Source organism: Mastomys coucha, unplaced genomic scaffold, assembly GCF_008632895.1.
Source record: "Mastomys coucha isolate ucsf_1 unplaced genomic scaffold, UCSF_Mcou_1 pScaffold15, whole genome shotgun sequence".
Taxonomy (NCBI): Eukaryota; Metazoa; Chordata; class Mammalia; order Rodentia; family Muridae; genus Mastomys; species Mastomys coucha.
Genome location: NW_022196897.1, coordinates 2,933,860 through 2,960,561, shown reverse-complemented (window position 1 = coordinate 2,960,561; position 26,702 = coordinate 2,933,860). Strand labels below are relative to the sequence as shown.

The 26,702-nt window shown below is 40.3% G+C and overlaps 1 protein-coding gene across 9 annotated transcripts in view; it reads right to left on the bottom strand.

Moving 5' to 3' along the window:
* The window catches only part of Cacnb2 (calcium voltage-gated channel auxiliary subunit beta 2), a 376,672-nt gene that overhangs the window by 11,649 nt on the left and 338,321 nt on the right, over positions 1–26,702 (bottom strand). For 5 of the 9 annotated variants that reach the window (XM_031369058.1, XM_031369059.1, XM_031369063.1 and 2 more), the window contains 6 exons: positions 16,284–16,406; positions 14,386–14,522; positions 11,346–11,422; positions 7,219–7,352; positions 3,481–3,561; positions 2,264–2,322 (listed from right to left, as the gene is read on the bottom strand). In XM_031369058.1, the coding sequence (XP_031224918.1) occupies positions 2,264–2,322; positions 3,481–3,561; positions 7,219–7,352; positions 11,346–11,422; positions 14,386–14,522; positions 16,284–16,406 (611 nt within the window). Of the gene's footprint in view, positions 1–2,263; positions 2,323–3,480; positions 3,562–7,056; positions 7,077–7,218; positions 7,353–11,345; positions 11,423–14,385; positions 14,523–16,283; positions 16,407–26,702 lie in introns of all 9 variants that reach the window. The other 4 variants (XM_031369060.1, XM_031369064.1, XM_031369066.1 and 1 more) reach the window with 1 other exon arrangement.

The window sequence follows — 26,702 nt, the reverse complement described above, 5'->3', positions numbered from 1 at the left end:
AAAAAAGGTCTTTCATAGAATTTAAGTGTTTGTGGAGGAACAAAGATGGCAGAAGCAGACAGATACCGGATGTCAGTGTGCCATGGCCATTAAGAAATTAAGGCAGGTTAGTGATGATGGAGGTGAAACATCATGGAAGGTATATTGAACTATCCATTAATGTGGATATAGACTTAAAAGGAGGAACGCTATGGATACTGAGGGAAGGGAGTCCAGGTAGAGGAAGAGCAAAGGGAGAATCTAAGTGGTAAGCATCTTAGTGCTACCTCCAGATGAGACCCATGGGATGCTGATGGCCAAAGGTCTACTTAGGTGCCTCAGTAGTGTGACATGTCTCCTACTGCCTGTGTGGTAGCCTTTCTAGGCTTCATAATTGTCATTGTCATTAATTTAAATCTGCTCCCAAATAATTGAAAACCTAAGGGCAAAAAAACCTGTAGAAAATTAGGTTTAGAGTAGTGGTCCTTGACGCTCGCAGAATATCTAAACCATCCTATAAGCATCCAATGAAAGACATGTCCTTATCTTAGCCTCTGAATTCGGTTCAAGACAAAATAGGATATAGACCCTTAGGAGGGTTATTCTGTTTTCTAGATATACTCTATATCACCTAGACTGGCATCAAGATTGGGCTCTTTCTGCTGCAGCCTCCTGCGTACTGGAGCCATAGCATGTATCACTAAGCCTAGTCTCTCTGCTGCTCCCCTCACATGTACTTCAGATGATTGTGTTGAACAGCCAGTATATAAAATCATTCATTTTGGAGACATCTCACATTTTCTACACTGTACAATGAAGCGATGCAATGTTTCCCAGGATTGTTGATTTCCAATCAGAGTTCTTCACAGACAGTTCTGAAAGCAATGTCTACTATCTCTGGAGCAATTCGGCACATATTCCAAACAGTTCAGGGCTGACAACTGACATTTGGAAAGTCACCAGGGAAGAAAGCCAGCTTTACACCAGCTGGTAGCTTGCCTTCTTCACCACTTCCTTCTTAATGCGCCTGTTATTGTCCTTCAAGTTACAAAGATCGCTTCACCCACATCACAGAAGTGGTCATGGCAGCTCCACTCTACTACTCCTCAACAGGAAGGAGAGGGTGGACCGACTCTTTGGTGCAATGCACACACTGTTACACAGCCCCCAGTGGCTCTGACTACCCTCCAGAGCTCCCACAAGTGCTCTTTACACTGAGGACTTAATTCTACATTTCTTGGCAGCCCAGATCCCTTGTTTGGGCAACATGCCCCATCATATTTTCCCCTGGTAGCCCTAACATTTAAAAATATAACTAATTCAATGAATTCTAAAAATGATTTCAATTCTCTTAGACTCCTATGTACACACACATCTGAGGCTTCCGACAAAGTTCCACTCTGTCTGTCTTGTTTTGCCAACATTCAAGGCATTTAATGGAATGGTTACTCTAGATGCTCCCACAAGTAAAGGTGATATTTTTACATTGTTTGAAATTCTACTTTATGGGTTCTGAAATGTATGGTCACAGGTCTAGAATGCTGAAATGCAGGACTTGGTTCAAGATGGACAAAGCAAGTCCCTTAGTAATGCACATGAAAAACATTTTTGTCTCAAAAAGTAGATTGGCCCTATATACTGTTATTTTGTTTATTTGCTTCCTAGATAAAAATCAGCCTAACTATTTGATTCCATAGAAAATGCATCTGAGATCCAGATTCATAAATGCTCAGGATTGGACAGAAGTAGTAAGTCGGTGAATCTTACGTGTTTCTAATCCTCTGTCTCCAGAAAGAAGCTATCTGTGAGGCCTAGTCTGATTTTACTCTTTGGCCTCAGCTCTGGAGCTAGGATTCTGGACATATGCTAGTCCCACCTTACCTGATTTCTTAATTAGACAAGAATACAAGTGCACTGGGGGAGAGGGGAGAAAAAAGAGGTTGAAGGGGAAGAGGATGACAGGAAAGTCTCAGAAAGAGGGGAGAATGAATAGAAGGTATGCCTGGGATTACCTGAACAGCCCTAAGGCACTCTTGGCTCATAAATTGGAGGTAAGACAAAGAACAGAGGTGAGGGCCACAGTCAGGTATAGATACAGGCACAGGGACCAGAATATCCTGGGGAGGATAGGCAATATAAACAGTGGATCAGGTTGCATTAAATGAAGCCAACTTTTGTTGGAAAGAGCAAAAAACAATTTACTTTGGGGATCAAATATCTGTTCCATAGGATTTGACCATGTTCAAGACAGAAATACACAAAACCAATATTATAAAATACTTACCGCCCTTCAAATCTGTGTTTTAGAAAATCAAACAGTGCTTTTTGCATCATATCTGTGACCTGTAATTAAATAATAAATTAAAATGTGAGAAAAATCTAACAGTAAAAAAAATTGACATACCAAATGAAGCTCAAGAAGAAGGAATACCAAAGTATGAATACTCTGGTCCTTCTTAGAAGAGGGAACACAATACCCATGGGAGGAGATACAAAATGTGGAGCAGAGACTGAAGGAAAGACCATCCAAAATGTGGAGCAGAGACTGAAGGAAAGACCATCCAGAGACTGCCCCACCTGGGGAATCCATCTCACATACAGTCACCAAACTCAGACACTGTTGTGGATGCCAAGTGTTGACTGACAGGAGCTTGAAATGGCTGTCTCCTGAGAGGCTCTGACAGTGCCTGAGAAATACAGAGGTGGATACTCTCAGTCAACCATTGGACTAGGCACAAGGTCCACAATGGAGGAGCTTGAGGAAGGACCCAAGGAGCTGAAGGGTTTGCAGCCCCATAGGAGGAACAACAATATGAACCAACCAGTACCCCCTAGAGCTTCCAGGGACTACAACACCAACCAGAGTACACATGGAGGGACCCATGGCTCCAGCTGCATATGTACCAGAGGATGGCCTTGTTGGACATTACTGGGAGCCAAGGCCCTTGCTCCTGTGAAGGCTCTATGCCCCATTGTAGGGGAATGCCAGGACAGGGAAGCAGGAGTGGGTGGATTGGTGAACAGGGGGATGGGGGAATGGGATAGGGAGTTTTCAGAGGGGAAACCAGGAAAGGGGATAACATTTGAAATGTAAATAAAATAATGAAAAAAATCGTTACTGATCACGAGAACCAATTTTTCTTTGCTTCATTAACACATAAAAAGTGAGGTTACCACATTTCCTGTTTTTAAACCCTAATGAAATGGCAAGGTAAAACGTCTGAGCTTAGGATGTTTTAATGACAAGCAATAGCTTTGAAAGGTCTTGCAGGCACTCTCCATTTGATACTGTTTCCTGGATGTGGTGCGTTAGAGCTAGCAGGAGTATCCAAGGCAACCTCCAGGAAAGCAGAGCACATACATACACCACAGCCAGCAAAGCAGCATGCTCTGCTGCTGAGTCAAGGTCAAGCTCAGCCCATTGAAGTGGGAGGGTGCAGTCAAGCGCAAGTTAGCAGGTATAGGCCAAGTGTGCTACGGAGAGTGGCAACCCAAACTCACCTCATACCCCTTCAGAGAGGGGCCCACCAGCACCACTGGTCGCATGGAAGGTACCACATCATAAGGAGGAGTGTGCTCTGTCTACAGAGAAAGGAGACATTTTTAGACTTCTCAAAGGCAGTACTTTATGTGTAAGGTCCTCTTTTCTGAACTCTATAATATACAAGGCACTGAATTTTCAGACAAGTACTTTCTTAACTGCCTCTTTTCTAAGTAAATAAATCCAGTGAAAAATAGGTATGTTTTATTTTCGTAAGTTAAAATTACTGAATAGTCTTTGGTCTCGTTGCATTGAACTAGTTGGTAGAACAAACAGAAATATGCCCAATGCAGACTGGGTACCTTAGGCTCAGCTGTACACTGCCGACTTAGGCTCAGCTGTACACTGCCGACTTAGGCTCAGCTGTACACTGCCGACTTAGGCTCAGCTGTACACTGCCGACTTAGGCTCAGCTGTACACTGCTGACTTAGGCTCAGCTGTACACTGCTGACTTAGGCTCAGCTGTACACTGCTGACTTGCTCTTCAGGTACACTTGGGTTTTCTGAATAGTTGAAAGGATCATGGTTAATTATGAAAAGAAAGATAAATCCCTGTTTCCTTTGTATATGATATGTTGGCCTTACCCATAAGCAACGTAGTTTCCAAGCATGTGTCTCTAACTGCCAAATGCTTGGAATGGCACTGAGACTATGAGGAAGCAGAAATTGGCTTGCATGCATGCTCTATAGCAGCAGTCATTGCCATTGGTCACAGCTTCATGATTAATGCTTTGGGATTTGAGGCCTCTGTTTTTTGACATTTATCAACTTCTCAAATCAAGAATTATGTGTATTGAAAGGAAGGTGAACAACTTGTCATAAAATGACTACCTTGCATATCTAATGTTTCTGAAGCATGCATTAGCGAGTTTCTGTTCCATAACTGATTCGTGCCTCTCAGTAGGTAATTTGTTACATTTTTAAAGAAGACTAGGGCAGGAGATAAATTTTGTTGCTGTTTCTAAAACTATCATCATTCAGCTTGATTTCTTCAATTAAAATTTTAAAACTTAGATAACATAGCTTGATGAAATCTAAACAAGGTCTTATAGTGGGTAGTTGTGAAGTGATGCAGAAATGCACTTTTTTAATGCATAAGGACAGGGAAAGGGGCTGGAGACATTTGATGAACAAATCAATTATTCTCATATGCATGAACTCTGTAAGACACAGCCTCCCTTAAGGAGCATCCAAAAAATATATTTAAGTGCCATATCTAACAAAGGAAATTTTTTAATGCTATTTTAAGGATTTGATCAACTAAGGTATATGTAATATTTGCATCATTGTGTCACTGAAAAGCACTAGACTGTTGCTTAAAATCACCCATCACAAACTTGCTGTATTTCAATATTTCTGTTGCTTATGGGCTATTTAGACACACATCAAATTCAATGGTGTCAAACATACCAGTAGTTGTAGACCATATAATCAAAAATAAATACATTACTGTGAAAAGGCTATTCACTTTTACTGTTTAACATTTTCTCTAGCACTCAAAACTTCCATTTAGTAGACATAACAAAGGTAAAATGCATATTTGAGTGAAATAAAAAAATCAAGACAAACACAGTATAGTTAACACCACCAAAGCAGACAAGCAGACAAGCAGCACCCTAAAAGCACCCTAAAACACAGAAGACAGCTGGTGGTCACACACAGCCGACTCTCTTGTTCTGCTTTCTATGTTATCACAGAGTAAGGAACACAAGAAGAATGAGCAACTGTGCCGCAGGCATCATACGCATATTTGTTAAGTGATTACATTTCATATCACTTGGGTTTGTATTAAAAATACCTAGAAGTCATATATATCTTTTTGATACTATGTAAGACCCCTTCACCCTTTTATCATTATGTATAGGATTATAAATTGCAAGCATTGCAATAACTATTAAGATACCAATAATAAGTAATTAAACTATTTTAATAAGCTATTAAGAAATCTGTGTGGCCCAGTATTAGATGGGACTTTAGTGCCTTCAGCCTGTGACAGCCACTAGCAAAGGGTAACCCGTGTTGACCATCAGACAGCTTTGCTGTCAGCAGGGTTAACAAGAGAAATTACCTTATTTGATGGAATATTGATACTTTGTGTTGTATTGCTAATGACAACATTTTTATCTTTTTGTCTAAGCCATTTTTGTTTGAACTCTTTAGTGGAAACATTAGGATAAACCTGTTTAATGTTTTCAAATTTGCAGGTTGGTAAACCGCAAAGTACTCTCTGAGGAGCATGATCAGATTGCTGGTGCTAACTGGTGAGGTCCTGAGGGGCTGGGCAGTGCTGCAAGGTGGGCACCTGAGGTTAACTAGCTGCAGGCTTCAGTTGTAATGACAAGGCTGGACCAGAGAGGTGGCCTACACTTCTGGAAGATCATCAGGTTAGGGGTTTCTGTATCAACACAAAAGTTCAGGTGTTTAAAACTGTGCCTGGAGTTCTTTCTTTAATGATTATTTAAAAAGAAAAAAAAAGCTTATTCTTCCAAGTGAAGCAGCGTATTGTTAAACTTTACAGAGCAATACAGTTTTTTTCCCTTTCTTTTTGTGTCTCTGTGTGAAGGTAATTTGCTGAAAGTCTAGGGCAGGATAGATTTTACTTTATATATAAAAGTTTAAAAATAAGCATTCTTGTGCAAGATGTGGTAACATTAGGGATTGTGAGCCTCAAGCCCAGTGAATGTGGAAGATGCTGGGCCAAAGGAGGAGAAAAAATGGAAATGGGGGAGTAGTCTTTAAAATATACAGTTATTAAACAATGAGACACACTGAGAGAAAACCTGAATAAGAGGTTTGGGGATTTCCCTGGAGTTTCCAGTCAGGATACAGCAGTGGTTTATGGCATCCTGACTGACCAGTGGCAAAGGCTCTTTACGTGGCCAGCAGCCCCATTGTCTAATAGGTGTGAAGCTGCCATCTGACTGATGGAGAAGGCAAGAACGCTGGGAGAGTGATTATACATGATGATAGGAAAACTCACAGTAAATGGCCAAACAAGCCTGCAGTTTTCCAGTGGTCTTGTTCATCTGTAGATTTTGCACCTAATGGATTAGAAGTTTAAATACTGACTGAATTAAAAATTGAATGAACTCTTTTTTTTTTTTAAAGCATAAGCAATGTACGTGGATATCATAAACAAGTATCCAGTAACTGCTTTAATATGCTTGATTATAATGTATGTTTCTGGCAAAAAGAGAGGCAGACAACAAAAACATATACACATGTACAACTGAAGTGTGTTGAACAACACAGCCAGGTCTGGACATCCTTGAGTATTTAAACAAAGTCCCTTGGTAGCTTGTATCATTCCATCAAAAAGGATAATTACTGTAATGGCATTTCAACAGGTCCCTCACTGCATTTAGTTGCTGTGAGATGTATGGATTCAGTTAGCTATTGATATATATGTGTGTGGGGGGGTGTATTGATAGTTAGCTATCTTAGGACCAGGATGACTGTACTTAATAAAACCAAGTGAATTGATGCTAATGATGCCATTGGCAGGAGAAACACGGGCATGTCAATGTCGACTTACCGACTTCTGCTTCTGTTTAGCTACAGCAGCATGGAAAAGAAACAAAGAATAACAGAGCATGCGTGTTATTGACTTGTCAAAGGACGCAGACATAACAGGACTGGAAGTGTGACGCAGTGCGGTGGAGCAAGTGGACAACAGGAGCTGGGAAGTTGGGGTTACCTTCTTAAAGAAGGGCATTCTTTTCTCTTTGGAGTGGGGTGACGTTACACTGTTTGCACTGGGCTTAGGGGAGCGGTGGTTTGCTGGAATATCATTCTCTTCTGCATCTAAGCCAGTAGCATCTATGTCTATAGCTATATATAGACAAACAATTCAAAAGTCATCAGGTAGGTAGGAGAGGAAAAGCAGGTTATAAAGAAAATAAAACAAAAGCAAATAGAATAACCACTGTAGAAGGTTTATCATGAATGTGCAGCCTATTACACAGAGTAAACTATGTTAAGACATGTTATGGATGCAATGCAGTCAAATCCAACAAGACTGAAAGATGCCCTTGCTCTAGCTGCTTGCACGAGTCAGTGTTCTGCTAGATCTCTTGAGTGCTTTTAGAGAAACACTTTTTACTTGCTTCAAATGTTGATATTCTCCATATTAGATTGTAAATATAATTTACAAAGTACTTGGCCTCGGTACAAGGTCATAGTGCAGCTCTTAGGTAAACGACAAGTACTTAGGAAACATTTAATATGATAAGCTTCAGTCTTCTCTTTTTATCTGATTTCATGTAAGGAGAACAGGGAACAGTTTAAAAGTTTCATTAAAATTATAACAAACATTTAAGGAAAAGAGAATAGAAAGCCCTTAATCCAGGATACACCTAAGAAGTCATAAATGATTATTAGGGTATTCTGGGACACACAGGATTGAAGTGACTTCAAGATAAACTGTGTGTCCGCAGATAGCCTTATTGATGACTGGTGGGAAATACCAGACTAACAAAATCATTCTATCAAAGTCAGTTAGGATCTGGGTGGTTTCCAAGGCTCCGAGGCAGAGTTCAGGGGCCCCAAAGAACAGGCCTCTTGTTTCCTCATGAGTAATCATTCCAGGTTGGGTGCTTGGAGGGAGTGTTTTCACTTCTGAAATGCTTTTACCTGAAAATATAGCTCTAAAACCAGTACATGAAAAAATATGCATAATTTCATTTTCAAGTTTCTGAAAACTTTCTACATGACATTGCTGTAGAATTGTAATCAACTACAGAATCTAGTAGGGAGTTTCTAAGATCAATTCAAATCCATCTGTTTTTAAGACTCAGAGGCTGATCCCACAGAATGCAAGGGGCTTGTTCTTGGCAGAAGTCTACCAGTGCCAAGCCGTGGGCCCATGGTTCCTGCCTTAGGATTGTGTCCATGGCTGCACCACACCACCTTGTAGGTGAGATGTTTTCACCATCTAGATGCAGTCTTTCAGTTCCTTATACTTCCCCATTGGTCATGTCCTTGGGATCCGGGTTTAAAAACAGTATCAGAACTGAGTGTATGAGGTAATCACTTTATGATGGAGCGTAGGTCAAGCATTAGAAAAGGAAGTGTATTCACCTCATAAGGCCTTGTACACAACATGTTAACTCCCAAATAAATACCACAATGCCCTGATAAAGGAACAAATAACTAGTTATTTGTTTGGTGTGTTTGGTGTAGTTACTTGTTTGGAGTAACAGTTGGGTGCTTAGGTTCAGCTGCCCAGAATCACAGGCTGAACTGAGGCTCACAGCTGCCTCTGGGTCCTTCAAAAGACCCAAGGTCATCTGCTACACAGAACACATTATTGTGCAATTTCAGACCAGACAGTGGCGGATCTCTTGTTTAATTGCTTTTTTGTTTTTTTGTTTTTTGTTTTCTTTTTAATTAGTTCAGAAGTCTATGAAGGGGCAAACCTCTGGCTAGCCAGCACAGTCTTGCAGCTCTGGTATTTTATGGGCAAGGGACTTTCTTTTGGTCTAGTCTATGCATACTAATTAGTTAAAGGTTCAGACCTTGGTCTGCAGAGAAATGCCACAGTCATAAAATTTCAGGTTTTTTGAACCAATCTAGATGTTTATACCACACTACAGCTTTGTTCATGTTGAAGGATTTCTTTCTGGTGCTCCTTAACAAGGAAGCACACCATTAACAACTTCCAGACATGAAGGTGGGAATCTAGGTTACTATTCTAATAATAGGTCTTAACCAATATCAAATCTCTTTCCCTTCTGGTGGCATATTCCCATATACTTTATCCTTCCAACCTTTCACTGGGTTTATGAAAAGCCACATCTGGGGACGAGCACCCTGAAAGAAGTTTATTGGAACTGAGGCTAGAAACCACAACAAATGCCAGAGTTCACAGGCCTCCAGGATGGTGACACTTCTGAATTGGATTTTAGGATTTATCTGCTGAATCTCATCAGTTGTGGTCATCAGATAGATTTGTTTTAAAAGGAAATTTTTAATGAAAGGAATTTAAACTGCAAATTCATAAAGAATGGGAATGCATATAGGTCTAGCCCGGAAAAGGGTGAGATGTTTAGCCACCCACACAGAGCCTGAATTCCAGATGGAAATTCGCCTGCATCTCAAGAGCACAGACTCAAAATCTCTTTCCAGCTTAGTGCTTGGTGACTTTTTGCTTTAGGTCTAGAAGTGTCTGTGTTAATTCTGAAGCAAGTCTAAATGCAGTGTTCAGAACACATTTAAGCAACAAGCTTTTCAAACTCAGTTCTCTTCTGTTCATTCACCTAACTCAGATGATGCTTCTCATAAGAGACGATACCCACATTAATCACACACTTGTATTCCCTTACCTACGCAAACATTAGCATTACTCAGGAGAAATACTTCCACGTATTTAAAATTATTTTATAGTTTTCACTATCATTTTCCTGTCTCATACCTTATTTATTCAAAGAACCTTAAGAATATATTTTAACTTACTCTTAGAGCTTGGGTCAAGTCAAGCCAAGTTCAGGGGTGAGGTCTAAGCACAGGTGTAGTTTGAGGTTTGTGTTGTGTAAGCTCATCACATATACAAGGATTGGAAATTACACTGTGGTCTAGCAGTGAGTTGGAAATTAAAGTTAGGACCTCTGGTAAGCAAAACTATACTTGCAGGCCAGGCATGTTTGCTATGGAGCAGTTGTTTATCCTTGGTAGTAGTCTTGGAAACATTTCCCTACGATTTTCTGAAGATTCTTTTTAGATCTACTGAGCTACTGATAAGAAACTCATCAGAATCCAGATGTTCTGATGTTGTATGTTACATTTGTTTGTTTTTTTTTTTTTCCTCCAGGCCAATCAATATCAGTGTTTTCTAGTCTCAGCATTTAGGGAATTTATTTTCAAGTCCTGTATCTTTTAAGTACTCCAGTGAAGTTTTAAGCTCATCTTCATGTCATCATGTTACATGCACACTTAATTGCCACCCACTGCACAGGCAATTTTTCAGCATTTCATTAACACAAATCAAGGTTGCCTTACCATTAGAGGACGTAGAAGAGTTTTTTCTTATCTCCAGCAGGGCTTTTATCACAATCTGTTGTAACCTTCCATGCTAGGGCACCCCCCCGGCCCCCTTCACAGTCTTCCAGACCATCCTGATATGGTCTTTTAGGTAGCTATGGTATCTGTAAGGCTTAGAGAGAATTCCTGCCCCTTTCACATGCTCTTTCCCCTGTGCATACAAGGACTTCCAAATGCTCCTCTGTCATGGCAGACGTATGCACCCCATTAACACGGCAAGGCCAATGGTGTCTACTCTGAGCAGACTAGCTTGCTTAAGTTTTTTCAGTGGCTTTAAATTACTGCAAGTTATATGTGTATAGTTTTTTCAACCAATATAGATCCAAAATTGACATGGTTTTTTTTTGTGCCCAGATTTTGCTCACTTAAAAGTAAATATACTTTTGTTTACTTGATAAAAGGTGTCAACTTCCAGTAAGTGCATATAGATCTTCAAGTTTGCACATGATGTAAAGCTGCCAGATTTATTAGACAAAATTACAACAAAATACACTGAAATTGAAATTCACATAAAGCTTTGCTGTCCTTGACAACATGTCACATCAGGGACTAGGTTAAGCAATTAAATTACCACTGTTACTTCTATAAAAACTTAGAGCAAACATAAGCAACTTTCTTGCTTGATATTCAATCCCAGGAATAATTGTCCATGTAGCCCCCAATTTCATGGGAGCCTTTTTATATCTGATGAATTTCCACATTTGCAGGTTTGTAAATTCATGCAACTAAGGAAGTCTGGAGAAGCATGAAAGGCAAATGCATGCTCAGCACGGATGACCTACTCACCAGAGGAGGGAGGTGTCGATTTTCTGGAACTGGGAACTATGTCACCCAAACTGGATGATGAATTTCCTCCCGATTTACTGAAGTAAAGCAAAAATTCAGATTAAACGCAACAGGTGTTTCAGATGCTAAAACATTGTACTGCTGGGTAAATGTTATAATTAATAAATTGTGTTTTTATTGAACTTTTTAAAATGTGTATTTGCTTAAAGGAAGCAACAGTCATTAACCAGTGGAGACTTGTGTGGTACTTGAAACAGTTTTATGATAGTTTCTGTTTTGAAATTCAGGGTTTAATTTTTTTATGTACCTGAGAGGATGGGAAAGAGCTAGGATAATTTCTCTGGCCCTCAAGATCCACACACAGATCTTAGATAGTCAGACAAGAAAGAAATATTTGCCTTTACATTTACAGGATGTGGAGGTAAAGAATATGATCTCAAGGCTAACACCTAAAATTCATGTCTCCTCACTTAGATCCAGTTCCTTTAGCTTAGCTTGATTGTTTTTAGTAGCTTAAGATTAAAAGTACAGCTTTCATGGCAACCTGCAAAAGATAAATAATTGGGATAAAGCAGTGTCCCAATTTACCAATCTTAAAGACACAAGAATACATTACACTATGAATTAACCAGAAGACAGTATTCATGAACATATTCAAAACAAGGTTAACAAGGAGGATTCCACTTGGTTGAGTTGTGAAGATTGTTCAACACTTCTGAATGAGTTAAAGGAAAAATCCACTAAAACGTGCTTTGTAAGAAAATGTCATAATGATATCTCATATACTGTATGCTGATTTTAAAAGTAAAAAATCAAAATTTAAAAAACCTCCTCAGTTACTGGACTCAAGTGTGATGGAGCATCTGCTTATGTGTCTTAGAAATGTTGGAGTTGATAGAAAGGGAATTCGCCAATATATAGGAATGCCATCCCTGAACAGATAAAAATCCCAGGAACATGCTATCAGATTATGAATGTCATGGAATTCAAGTAATATAACTGCACTGCTCTGTGCTTCTTATCATGGATTAGCCAGGTTCTACTAGGCAGAACCATGTACCATGTGTGTGCCTCAAGAGGCATTGCTGCCCTAGCTAAATACTGCTGTGCAGGTAAAAGATCGGCCCTTGCTGGTTGAATTTTATTCCTACTCTTCTAGCATTTTAATACACAAAATAAAGGTCAAACACCTTACTAAACAACCAGCAGGTGAGCTCTGTGTCTCCCTAAAAGTTTAAATCTTTCCACACACCCAAAAGGACACGAAGGAGTATATACAGCTGATAAAAAGTAGAACGTACAGAATCACTTTTGGCAAATGCACAGGGATGCTTGTTCGAAGACCAAGCACCTCCTTCCTGCAGCTTTCACCTTTTGTTTGTATTCCTCCTAAACTCCAAAGTCTAACTTTAGTTCAAGCACAGGTTTGCTTTTCATATCTATAAATTTTAATAGGCAGAACACTGTATTGTGTAAAGCTAACGCTGTTAACACCGAAAACATTCAGAAGCACATGTGACATCCACATACCAAGTTCTTGAACTGCGCTCTGATATTAATGCCTTTGATGGTTGTTAGTCTTTTTAAACATTTTTACGATTATATGCGAGTGCTTGGCCTACATATATGTAATGCACCACCTGTGTGCAATATCCATGGAGACCTGAAGAGGGCATCTGATCCCCAGAACTGAGGTTATAGACAGGTGTTAGACTCCATGTGGGTATTGGGAACTGAACCTGAGTTCTCTGGAAGCGTGCCATACCATTACTTAACTGTAGATTCATCCCTCTGGCCCTTGATTTTTGTCAGTCTTTGAAATGTTTGTATATGTATATATGTATATATAATACAAATAAATATATAGCTGCATATTTACATAAAATTCAGCCTTCTGAAATATGTATGTTATATATATATATCTATACTATATATATGTGTGTGTGTATGTGTATGTATATACACATATACATATACACTGACTTTGATTATGTCCTTACAAAATATACAAAAGCATCAAAAGGCCAATGTAAATACTTGTGGAAAGAGTGATGTACTTAGACCAAAGCTTGGTAGAGAGATGCAGCGAAATAAAGTCATGAAAGTCAAAGAAACAATATACAGTTCTAAGAGGAAGTAACCCAGCTCTGTAGAATAAGTCACAAGACAGTAGGAGTATGACAGTGATCAAGTTCTGGTTTTAATGAGGCAACGTGCATTCAGTTTCACTCATCTGGTGACCGTAGGTAAAAAATACTTCCTAACATTAAAATTTTAGCACTAACGGAGCTGACATTATACAAACAAGCAAACTGTAATGGAGTAAGACAGAAACTCAGCCACCCACCCAAAGATAAAGACTCTCCTTCTGTCCATGTGAGAAGCATTCTTCACCTTAGCTATATAGGCTTCAGTATGAAATTCACCTCCTGTGTGAGAAACCCTCGTAGTGAATGTCTTGATGAAGGGAAGCCAAGTGTAAGCCTCCAGGCAGGTGTAATCAGAATAATCGATCTAGCCTGTTGCATAGCTTCAGCTAACCGCTATTCATGAAGGTAATTGTTCTATATATGGATATGGTGTCTTTTCCCGTGCTTAGCAGTTGGTAGAATTGAAAATTGGAAATCTCAGGTGAAAACGAAACTAAGAGAGCACGGGAGCTGGTGTTTGTCAGTGATGTGTGAGACTGATACCTAAAGCATCTGCCAGCCACACCGGGCGGCTACAGAAGGCACAGGTGTTAGTCACTGTGCTTGCTGCTTGCCCATGTTCAGCAAGTGATTAGGACTTCAGAGTCTCCTCTGTGCTGAAGGCAAAATGCAATGCTTTGTGACCGTAGCTATTTTTATTAATGATCATAATTAATTTGATTCTCTCTCAGAATGAAAATCACAAGCAGGGATGAAGTGTTTTTTAAAGGAACTGCAAAGCTATGTATGAACAGCATCAGCATTTGCTTAGTCCATACCAAGGATCATAGAACTCAGCAAGGAACAGGACAGAAGCATTTTTATATAAACAGAATTTTTTTTCTTCATACCTGGAATAGAATTTCCCTTGCTTGGCTCTCTGTTCATGCTGTAGCCTCATGTTCTCTAGTTTGACTGGGCTTGGAATAAATCCGATTTCACAGCCTTCTTTAACCAGCCGTCCTATCCACCAGTCATTATTAAATTTCTACACACAAAATATTAAAAATATTAGAATCAGTGAAAGAAGTTGAAAGATTTGAATTGACTTCTACATTAACTGTTTTCACAGCAGGAAAGCATAGCAGTTAGAAGCATGCATCCAATACCAAAATTCAAGAAGCCCTTGGGTTTATGCATTCAGCTCAGAAAAGGGTGTGCCCAGCTTGGTGTGCCCAGCCATCAGTCCAATAAAGACTCCATTTCCTTGTGTTTCCCTTTCCAGTGCTGCCTGTAGGCCTAAGCTGAATTCTGTAATAATCAGTCAACATTCAAAGATTAATATCCCTAGGAAGAGACAATCGGGTGCTAGGAAGTTTTACAAAGCTCTTTTCCTTATGAAATTGGATTAATTTGAAGTATTAATATTTAGAGTCAAATGTACTTGAAATGTTCTGTACCAGCAAAGTGTACCTCTGCAGCTTTATAAACATATGGTACAGCATTCACATGTGGTTTTTCTCATGTTGATGCTGACAGTGTGTCTTTTGCAGGTGAATATTTATCTTGAATCTTCAGGATCTAATTTTATTTTCCTCAATTAAATCTATTCTCAAATATTTCATAGAGTGCTCATGGTTTCTCTTTTCATATTACAAAATGATCCCACTCAATGTATCAGTATCAAGAAAAGTCTCGGTATTAGTCTAACTTCCCATTGTATGTTCACTCGTTCTTGTGGACACTCACCATTATTTCTGAACACTTTGATTTCCTTTTTTGCATGTCTTTTCCACATCTTGTCTAAAGGTTGCTGCTGTTGTAAGCTCTCTAGTCTTCTTCACTCAAAGCAGTTAGTGCATGGGCCACTGAAGTTTCATACTCTCCCTGTGTGAGTGAATACCTCCAACTCTAAATCCGCCCCTCCCCCCTAAAAAAAGCTATGTGCATATACGCACTCTAGGAAGAATTATTGTCCCTATGGTGTCCCACTGAACATGCATGTGACATATGGACACCAAACAAAATGTAATTAATGCTGATTTGTTTTCCAATTTACAGACTGTCCTCGTCAGCTTAGGGGAACAGTCATTTTCTTTGCATCAGCTTCCTGTCTCACTTGTTCTAATTCCCACCATTCTGTTCTGCTGCAGAAATGACTTCTTTCTCTGGTAGAAAGAAGTAACAGAACCCTCCCAGGGAGGCAGGCATGGAAGCTCACAACTGGAATCCCAGCACCCAGGTGAATGAGGTGGTAGCAAGGAGTTGTAGCAAATTTGAGGCTAGACTGGGCTATATAGTGAGTTTCTGAGCTGGGGCCACATAAAAGATTCTAGGTCAACCTGGGCCACAGAGGGAAATCTTGTCTTATTAGAAGAAGAAGAAGAAGAAGAAGAAGAAGAAGAAGAAGAAGAAGAAGAAGAAGAAGAAGAAGAAGAAGAAGAAGAAGAAGAAGAAAACAAACAAAAGTCCTCGTTTACATTAATCCAACTTCTGACATCAGGGAAAGTGACACATAGTCAATCAAAGTAATCATTAAGTGATAAAAGGCAAGGCACACATAAAAATGTATTATTCAGCAAAATAGTTCCTAATTTCTCGGGCACAAAGCCCAAAGGAGCCCTGGCAATCCTGCTAGGAGTCTCTGACTCCTTTCTACATTAGAAGTTTATTTATATCAGAAAAGGTTCTGAGCCACCGATTTAGCTGTGGGTTATACAACTGCAGCTAGAACTAAGGTTATTTCACAGCACTAAGAAGTGAGAGCTGAAGGTAAAAAATCCCATGGAAAGAAACAAATGTTCCTTACTTCCTTAACATGCAGAAAATCTTTTGCCTCGAATGAGATGGCCATGCCAGGCACCGGGACATCATCCTCCTGGGCTGCGCTGTACCTGACATTGGTCCGAACTGCAAATGCAACAGGTTTTGTCTAAAAAGGAATGGGAGGAAAAACAGTAAGAAAAGAAATGACAGTGCCTTTCTCCCTTAAGTACAAAGACACCCTCCGAACTGTTGGAATAACTACTTCTTCCCATTGGTTCTTCACAACAAAGCAGCTTCTTAGTATTCTCAATGAATGTGATAGCTCTCAGCCACATACCCTACTTCTGAACTAGAAAAAAAAGGTATTCTCTTTGAAAGCAAAGAGAGAAGAAAACCAAAGATATATGAATGAAATATTCATTTCCGACATCACACAAGCAACAACAGGAAAACAGGACACATACACAATGCCCCATACTTTGGTTTGGGTGGGAAAAAGTAAAACCATAGAAACATCCTCCCTACCCTGAATATCCATTTCAATTAAGCAATAATGATGTATTTCCCAGTGGTGCAATGCTTGAGATGGAAAAGTAACTAGAGAGAATATACACTCCAGCCTTAGCAACTATTATTCATGGCTGCAGGGAAATGTGAAAGCATTGACCTTTTTATCTAACCATTTTTCTTCCCTGAGTTCACTCAGCCACTAAAGATAACATTCATTTAGTCATCTTTCACTTTTTGGTGCCTCTGAAAATTCAGAGATAAGTATCAGTTCTCTATTGGCAATACATGCATATTCAGGAGATGGATAAATTAAGAAGGTTGTGGCGTGCATATTCTGAGACCAGAGGCTATTTTCCCTTCTTGTTTCCTCTCTCCTGGGTATAAGATCAAACAGAAGCTAAGATACCCTGGTCTTATAGAGGGCTCATGGGAAGGCAGAGTAGTAGAGAGCATGGTTACAGACTAGTACAAAAATCTGGGACACAGTGGGACCCAAGAGATGATCTAGACCTTTGAGGGCAGGAAAGCTGGGTCAGCCTTCTAGACTGAAAATCAGGATGAGCTCTGAGAAGGAGTTCAAGCTACTTTTTTCCCATCCTCAAACTGCTGAGCTTCCAAGGTTTATCAGAAAAGCTTTATCAGGGCTGAAGATAAGGTGACAGAGATAATAGACTGTATAGACTTGGGGCTAGCCCACAGCCCTGCCTGTCTATGCTTCTGCAGGGAGGGCTGGGTGTTGGTTGTAGCATTATATTTACACCCATGCTTAGATTCAGGGTCATTATTAGGATACCAGGTTGGCTTGGAATCGGTGTGGTCATTCCAGGGTCACGGAACTCTGTTACTGCTCTAAGGACTGCCTTCTCAGGCCAGTCTCATGGCTTTGGCATGAATCCTTTTCTAACTGCTTTCCTCCTGAGTCCGTTTCTAACTGGCTTTCCATCTGTGAGGTACCTGAGGCAAGAGTGTATCATTGAGCCCAGTTTTGTTTCTTATGATCCTATGCCAAGATGGCATGTGGGCACATGCTCCATCCTTTAAAGTGGACTATTGTCAGTGCTTTATTGCCTTCTTTATGGCACATAGAACTAAAGGCTTACTACAGAGTACCGAATCAATAAACACAACGTTACAAGACAGTAGCACCTCACTCTCCAGGCCATGAAGTAAGAATACTTTAAGAACATAAAAGCTATGCCTTCATTACCATAGTGGCTTCAATCTATTTCCACTCTTTAAGGGGATGAGAACCAGTTACAAGTGTTAAAATCCTCCATTCTTTTCTTCCAGGCAGTTCTTTGCCTTGCATGTGTATGGCTAATTATAAAATTATAAAAGCAAGAGTCTGGGAATGCCTGACTACTTACAGGCAGTGTGCTACGTACTGTGTATAGATTGCAACATGCCACTAAGTTGCTAACAGCTGTTCTTCCCAAATAAAGATGGTTCCAGAGGCTTTCCCAGAAACCTGGCATGGTGGTTCACATGGGTAACTCAACACTTGGAAAGCTTAGGCAGGATGAGAGTATGCTTGAATACAACCTGGGCTAGAGAGTAAAACCCCCTGCATAGAAACAAAACACTCCACAAGGAAAACTGTCTTAGGTTGTAAACAATGGAGTACATGTTCAAGCCCAACCATCCCCCCAACAAAGTCCACATTTTTTAAAGCAAAGCAAAACCAAGGAAATTTAAAATGCTCCGTTCATGGCCATCTCAGGCTACTTATATGTCTGTGTGGAATTGTGAAGACCTGAAAATTATATTTTGCATAGTGTTAAAAAAAATTGACCTGTGAGCTAGAGAAATGGCTCATCGGTTAAGAGCACTGGCTGCTCTTCCAGAGGTCCCAAGTTCAATTCCCAGCAACTACATGGTGGCTCACAACTGTCCATAATGGGATCCAACGCCCTCTTCTGGTGTGTCTGAAGAGAACACAGTGCATTCACATACATTTTTTTTTTTAAAAAAGCATGCCTTGTACCCCTACTGTCCCCCGAAAAAGCCATGAGTCTATCTTGCTTCTCCCAGTAGCTGGGCAGGTTCCCAAGGGAAGACTGCTGGTGTTCATTAGAAAAGTCACACACTTTCGTACCGCTGCGCTCCAATGAACTTGAGGTCTAGCACATCAGTAGCAGTGGTGAGCAATGATTTTCATTTACTTAGCTATATCTTTTTTATCTCTTTTTTCCTCAAGCTATGAGACAGGGTTTCATGCAGTGAGAGTCAAGCTGTTAAAATACTTGTGGTTTCACAGCTTCTAAAGGTTCCATAGCTACTTAGGGACACTGTGAGGAAGGACAGAGCTACTTCCATTCTGGAAAAGAAAAAAGAAAAAGAAAGAAAAAAGAAAGCATGGAAAACCCCTTGTGATAATGAATTTTAAGGGTTACCTAAGGATTTTTTATTAGCCTGAAAGTTGTTTCAGGAACATGATAGCCTTACTTTGCAAGTTGAATTTTTTTGTTTGTTTTTTCAAAACAGATTCTCTGTGTACCTCTGCCCTGGATGCCCTGGCTCACTGCGCTTCATGGAGTCTCTTAGATCTCCGCATTTCATCCATACGTCTCAATTCTATTTCCTTACAGAGTTTTCATCAGTTTATACTTTTGACCATGGACTTCTTCTGGAGATGAATACTCTTCTGAGGTGAGCAATGCAGTCACCTGGACATGCTGCTGAAGACCCAAGCCACCTGGTGTCACTACCACCTGGACATGCTGCTGAAGACCCGAGCCACCTGGTGTCACTACCACCTGGGCATGCTGCTGTAGACACAAGCCACCTGGTGTCACTACCACCTGGGCATGCTGCTGTAGATCTAAGCCACCTGGTGTCACTACCACCTGGACATGCTGCTGTAGATCTAAGCCATCTGGTGTCACTACCACCTGGACATGCTACTATAGACCCAAGCCACCTGGTGTCACTACCACCTGGACATGCTGCTGAAGACCCAAGCCACCTGGTGTCACTACCACCTGGACATGCTACTGTAGACCCAAGCCACCTGGTGTCACTACCACCTGGACATGCTACTGTAGACCCAAGCCACCTGGTGTCACTACCACCTGGACATGCTGCTGTAGATCTAAGCCACCTGGTGTCACTACCACCTGGACATGCTACTATAGACCCAAGACACCTAGTGTCACTACCACCTGGACATGCTGCTGAAGTCCCAAGCCACCTGGTGTCACTACCACCTGGACATGCTACTATAGACCCAAGTCACCTGGTGTCACTACCACCCTGTGTTCCTTCAATATAACACTTGGGCTAGAGACTCAAAAGGATCCCAGAAATATCTCCTAACACTGCCGCAACTTTCCACCTTTAGATGCTTTAGTAGACACCAGCCCTCTATCCTTCACCTTAATTATACAACCTGTCTAGGGTCAGCCACTGACAGATGTGTACACTGAAAGTTCTTCTAGCAGGCCACAGTGGATGGTCTTGGGTAGCTGTGTGGCCACAGGACTTTTATCTCTCTCTCTAGTGGATGCCCTGCTGGCTCTACAGGAACTTTGTGGAGGCCCGCCAGAGATGAGCTTAAGGCTTAGAACAGGAGCCCCCTCTTGTCCCCACAGCCTTCTGCAGGCACCAGGCTTCACTATCAACAATTATCATAAGTAGAAGTTAATAAGTTATAAACACTTTTGTTTACAAGGTAGAATGAGCAGACCATCATGGACCCACGATACTAGCTCCAGTTTTCTTCCCCATAGATGAGTTCATGTTTAAAATAATAATTTCAATGAATATAACATGATGTTTATTTAATTTTACTAAAGCATGCCAGTTGCACAATACTATTTAATGGTGAATGGGAATTCCCTGAAGATTAAAAAGTTCTAACCATGATTATATGCATATATAGATGTTCAAGTATAGACTTCTTTATTTACTCTTACAAAGATGCCTTATATTATGTTAAATAGCAAAGCACACATTTTGTTGAGGAAGTACCAAATAGTATAAGATGAAATTTATACTTTCCATCTTAATGGCTATGATGGGTTTGTCTTAAATATGAACTACTCTTTTAATAAATTTAAAGAAAAATATAACCTAATTTCCATTAGATGGGGTGATCAAAAAGAGAAATGAAGGGGCTGGAGTGTCATGGGTCAGTGGTTAAGAGCACTTGCTGCTTTTGCAGGTTACCAGGAGTTGCTGCCCAGTACCCATATTGAGGTTCATAACCATCTGCAATTCCAGATCCAGAGAATGAAATGCCTTCTTCTGACCTCTGTTGACACCAGGTACACACATGTTTACAGGCCAAACACATACACATACAATAAATAAGTAAAATGAATTTTAAAAATTCAAGTTGCTGATCTTATCTGGTGTAATATGCTAGCAGAGATAAATCCTTAAGTAGTCTAATTTCAGGAAGTTTCTAAAATTAGAGAGAAGTAAACAGAGTAAACGTGGGAAAGGCTAGACAGCTAAAATAAAACATGATAAGGAAGCCTTCTCTAAACTCTCGGTAACCCATGAATTTTCGATCAGTCCAGCCATTATCATTGTACTAGAGAAGACTGTTTGAGCAACCAGAGTGTATCAGGGAACAGCATCTCCAAGAGCATCTGCTCTCTAGAGTCTACAGTCTACAGGGACAGATCAGGTGTGTCCAATCTTCTAAGAGGCCTAGGAGGTGAAGACCAGAAACTTCTGTTGACAGTGAAGTTCAGGACCCAGGGCTTGCTTCTGCATGCAGCCTAAGACCCCACAGGGAGAACACATGCTGACCCCAGACAGAATTCATAAGCCAAGCAACTGAGAGGCCCGGATTTCCCTGCAGATAGATTCAAACACAACCACTAGCTCTCTCCGTGGCTTCCTGTGTCTTCTGGGTACTTGTTCCTTCAAAACTTCAAATAAACAGCTTCATTTATATTCTTCGCTTCTACTTCGCCCTCTTGCATATCCTATTTCTTAGCGGCGTTTCCCCAATATTGCTTCTATCATTTGTCAAGTACAAAAACAAATAAAACAGAAAAAGTGAGATGATGTGGGGCTATCTCCTGAGATACCATCAACAACACTCCCTGAGGGGCTTTAGTCAAGAGAGTGGCCCAACAAACTCAGGCCTGTGGCACTGCCTACTCTTACCTTGGCCACCATGGTTCTATTCAGTATTTATCTCTTTCAAAAGGATGGGAGGAAAGGATTTAAGTGGAATTAATAGCAGGGTGTCTTTAAACGACTGCCTGGCATTTAAGCTATTATAAAATGTCTCTTCTATACTTATTTAGAAAATTACACACTACAAAGAATTTCCAAAGAAGCCTTCTAAACAAATTCAAGAAAGGCCACATTCAAAGTCCTTGCTTGCAGGCACAGGCAGCCACATTGTGTCTTGTGGTAATTAGCAATCATCGTTTATCCTCTGCTCAACAGCTGTGGTCGTCGCTGAGTTCATAAGTGCTAGAGGTCAAAAGGTATGCACACTTTGGGGCTTTTTTTCTTTTCCTACTTCACTTTGAGTGTTTTCTTTTTCTTGAAACATTTTCTTGAGCTAAGAAGCCATCTCCATGACTGAACCAAACATTTTGCAGAAAATGAATTAGCAGAAAGAATTGTGAGTAGCCAGTTCCAAGTATGTGAACCTATTTCATTGCCTACTCTCTAGAAACACAGAGAGCTTGTTTGATAGCCTGACTTCCCTGTAGTGAGCCTTTCTAAGGCTGGCAGACACTCTGAGGAGAAAAATGGGATGGGGTTCAGAGAAGTGACCAGCAGTGGATGAAGCAGTGTTTAGGATTGAGGGCTGCTTAGTGTGTCCAAATTAAAACTTAAATGTCTACAAATGAACTATGAGTAAAACAAACAAGCAAGCACTTACAATATGAAGCAAGAGAGATGGATAAGAGTGCTGGCTGCCCTTCCAGAGGATCCAGGTCAGATTCCCAGCACCCACATGGCAGTTCACAACCATTTATGACCCCTTCTGGTTTTCACAGGCACCAGAAATATACACGATACATAGACATGTATGTAGGCAAAACATGCACATGACACTAAAGTTTTAAAAATAATATAATGTCTTTAGGTGTCAAAGATGTCCCAAATAACCACTCAAGACATCTTTATTCTAGTCCTGGATAGTACAAACTCATTATGGCCTTCAGAAGGCAAAGTATTAAAAATTAGCAGTTGGAAATGGCTGCACACTTCAGTAATCCCAGCATTCAGAAAGTCAAGAGAGGAGGAACAAGTGTTCAAGGACGGCCTGTTTTGGTTTTCCTTAAAACAAAAAAAACAAAAAACCAAAACCAAAACCAAACAAAAACAAAACAAAAACAAAAACAAACAAACAAACAAAAAACAAAAACAAATCAAAGAAAATGAACAAAGTACAAATAAGAAATAAGCAGATTCTTCTCTGTTGTCACCTTCCATTTACATGGTCCAAATCTGTGATGGTTATAAATATGATTCAACTAGAAACAGAGGCTGCTTTTTGCCACTTTTTTTTTAGAACACAAGAGATAAAAATAAGCCTAGTTGGCATACTAACAACAGAAATTACTATGCTTGGTAAATTATGTCAATTTCTCAGCACTAAACACATGCACACACACACACACACACACACACATACATACAAACATGAGATATGGTATGATTTCCAATTACTGAAAAGAATATTTTATATGTGTGTGTGTAGTGAGTGTGTATCTGTAATTTTATGTGTATAGGTTGACAGATATTTTCCCTTTCTCAGAAGCCATTGACCCCCTACAGCTTTTCGTCTCAGGGTGGAATCATATGGTATTTGAACTGTCAGGATTGGTATGACAACTGCTATTTCTGACATTGGTCTTGTTCAGGCAATCATATTGCTGAGACTTGATGGATGACTTTCTCCTACTATGTCTAAGGGGCACAATCTATCAATGGGTGTCCTGAGCATCTGACTTTACAGTCTTTCTATTCCCTCTTGCATGTTTTTTCCTAAGCCCTGGGTTTAGCACTTGCATTGCAGATCTATCAGTTGGGGTTGGGTCCTGTACAGTCATTTGTTATCTGCATTTGCATTACATGTGTATCTATGTTATGGTCTCCATCTGTTGCAAAAAAAAAAGGAGCTTCATTGATAAGTGTGAACATACTTATCTGGTGGTATCAGGGTAGGTATTTAGAAAAAAGATTTTATATTGGTTTAGCAAACAATCATTATGTTGGCAAAGGTAGATTATCCTCTATGAGACCCAACCCCAACTGATAGATCTGCAATGCAAGCTCTAAACCCAGGGCTTAGGAAAAAACATGCAAGAGGGAATAGAAAGTTCTATGACTTCCCAGCCACAATGAGATGACTGTGGGGTGTTACATTCAAAAGATGACTACCTAGGTTTACAGCACTAACCCTGACTTCCCTCCTGATGAGTGGGTCTTTAAGTCTCATTAGACAGTTGTTGATTACCTCAGAGGTAAATGTGCCATTGTTCTACCACTGTGGATATCTTACTGGTCCAGTTGTGATGATTCATAGACTGAGTAAGACTACACTAGTGATTGTCTTTCTTTTTTTACAGCTTGAATATCACATTCTGATACTATGAGGTTTTCCAGCTTCACATGTACAATGCCTATGTTTGAAGTGCTTGATATCTTCAGCAATAGGGTCTTACTCCCCAATTCTGAGAGGCAATGAAAGGCAGTGGCAATAGCCCATATTGTTTGGGTGGGTCTCTTGAACTCCCTTGCCCAACAACACGGGAGGAGATTTCTCCTCCACAGTGCTAGGTTGTTTGTTAGATAGTCTATTGCTCTCAAAGGGATGCATCATCATCTCAAGGAGTGAGATTTATTTAAACTATGTATTATGTTTAATTTTAGGTAAACAAAATATTTTAATATTAAAAAATCTAATTATAATATAGATACCTCTTAAATACCAGTACAGATCTTTTTGGTCCCACCTGCCTCTTGTGCCAAGCGCCTTCTTGGTAATCCCCCATGCGTGAGGCCCTCGTGTGGTTGTGGGATCCTCTTCATCATGTTTGAGTACAGGGAAGCATAGACATGATGCCCAAGGGGCAGACCTCAGAACGAGCATGATTGAACATGACAGGTACCATCATCCATCTGACTGTCTGAGACATAGTTTATGTGGAACCACAGAGGACAGGCTGAAGGAGTAAGCAATCAGTCACACTGAGAAGCACTCAAGGATGGCTGTCACACTGACTTCCCTTCCTTCCCCCTTTCCCTACCCCTTCCCCTTCTTGTTTTGGACACCTGTCTGCTTTATATCCCTACATAAACTTTTTGCTTCTGCTTCTGCTTTTTAGGGAACTAAGTCATCTACGTGGCTAAATAAGCTATGTTATGTATGAATAGGGATATGTGTAGTCAGTAAAAAAGACACACAGGAATGTATCAACTACTTAAAGGGGTCAAGGTTAAAAACTGTATGTCTTATATAATCATATTGGTTTTTCATTTGTTTATTTTACAAAAATGTGAATCTCTAAGATGTAGGATACTGAGTGTCCATTTTAATGGTTTGTGGTGAGTTGAATATTCTTGGTTCAGAGAATGGCCTTGCTAGAGGAAGTGTGTCACTGTGGGGGGTGGACTTTGAGACCCTCCTCCTAGCTGCCTGGGAAATGGTTAGTTTTCTCCTGTCTGTCTTCAGATCAAGCTGTAGAATTCTTGGCTCCTCATGACTGCCTGGAGGCTGCCATGCTTCCCACCTTGATGATAATGAACTGAACCTCTGAATCTGTAAGCCAGTCCCACTTAAATGTTGTTCCTTATAAAAGATGCCTTGGTCATGGTTTCTCCTGACAGCAATGGAAACCCTAACTAAGACTGGGTTATTACAATACAAACCATTTACTTTTGTAGGTAATCTTTAGAGGAGAAATTCAGATATACATGCTATGAAAAGTTTAACTGGGAGATTGAAGAGATGGTTCACCACTTATGGATGTTCACTCTTCTTGCAGAGGACCTGAATATACATAGCACATAGCTCACTACTCTATCTCTAACTCTAGTCTCAAAAGATCTGACCCCTTTTCTGACCTCCATGAGCACCTGCACACATGTGCAGCCCCTCCTCCACACGTACAAGAATGAAAATGTAAATGAAAATGTAAAAAAACCAACAACCTGGGAATATAATATGCAATGTAAAATCTCTGTAACAAGTGGCCAGTAAATAAAACTACATGTTACTTTAAACTAAGAACTTGTATAACTTTACAAGGAACAATGAAACAAACTTTACATATCTCTGAGATGCTACCACATATAATTAGGAACTAAGTAAAAAGGAATGAAATCTAAACTCTTACAAAAGAGTCTGTTATCTCTTTTGGTGATGACCCAGAACATGTGCTTTCATAAAAAGAAAATACACACAAAAACAGCAGCAGCAACAGCAACAACAACAACAACAACAACAACAACAACAACAACAACAAACAAGAAAGCTCTGAGCTCGTTGTGTATGTGTGGGGGTGTGTACACATCATTTGCATGTGTGTGCATGTGTGTGAGTGAGATAGTAATTTAAAGACAGATCATGAGTTGGAGGGAGGGAAGAATTAGGAAGAGAGCCAGGGATGGCAGAAATGTACAAAATTCTTCAAAACCCAATTTTTTTTTTTAAAAAAATCTTATTTCCTTTGACAAATTCTTAGATGAAAAGGTGTTTACATCTGAAAAAACTGGCTTTGAAGTTCCAAACCAATGTTTGGAACAATTCACTAATGTTACAACCCTCGGCGAGGATGAGCACATCTGTGCTCTCAGCCCATCTGTGCTCTCTCTCAGCCCATCTGTGCTCTCTCTCAGCCCGTCTGTGCTCTCAACCCGTCTGTGCTCTCAGCCCGTCTGTGCTCTCAGCCCATCATCTGTGCTCTCAGCCCGTCTGTGCTCTCAGCCTGTCTGTGCTCTCAGCCCGTCATCTGTGCTCTCAGCCCGT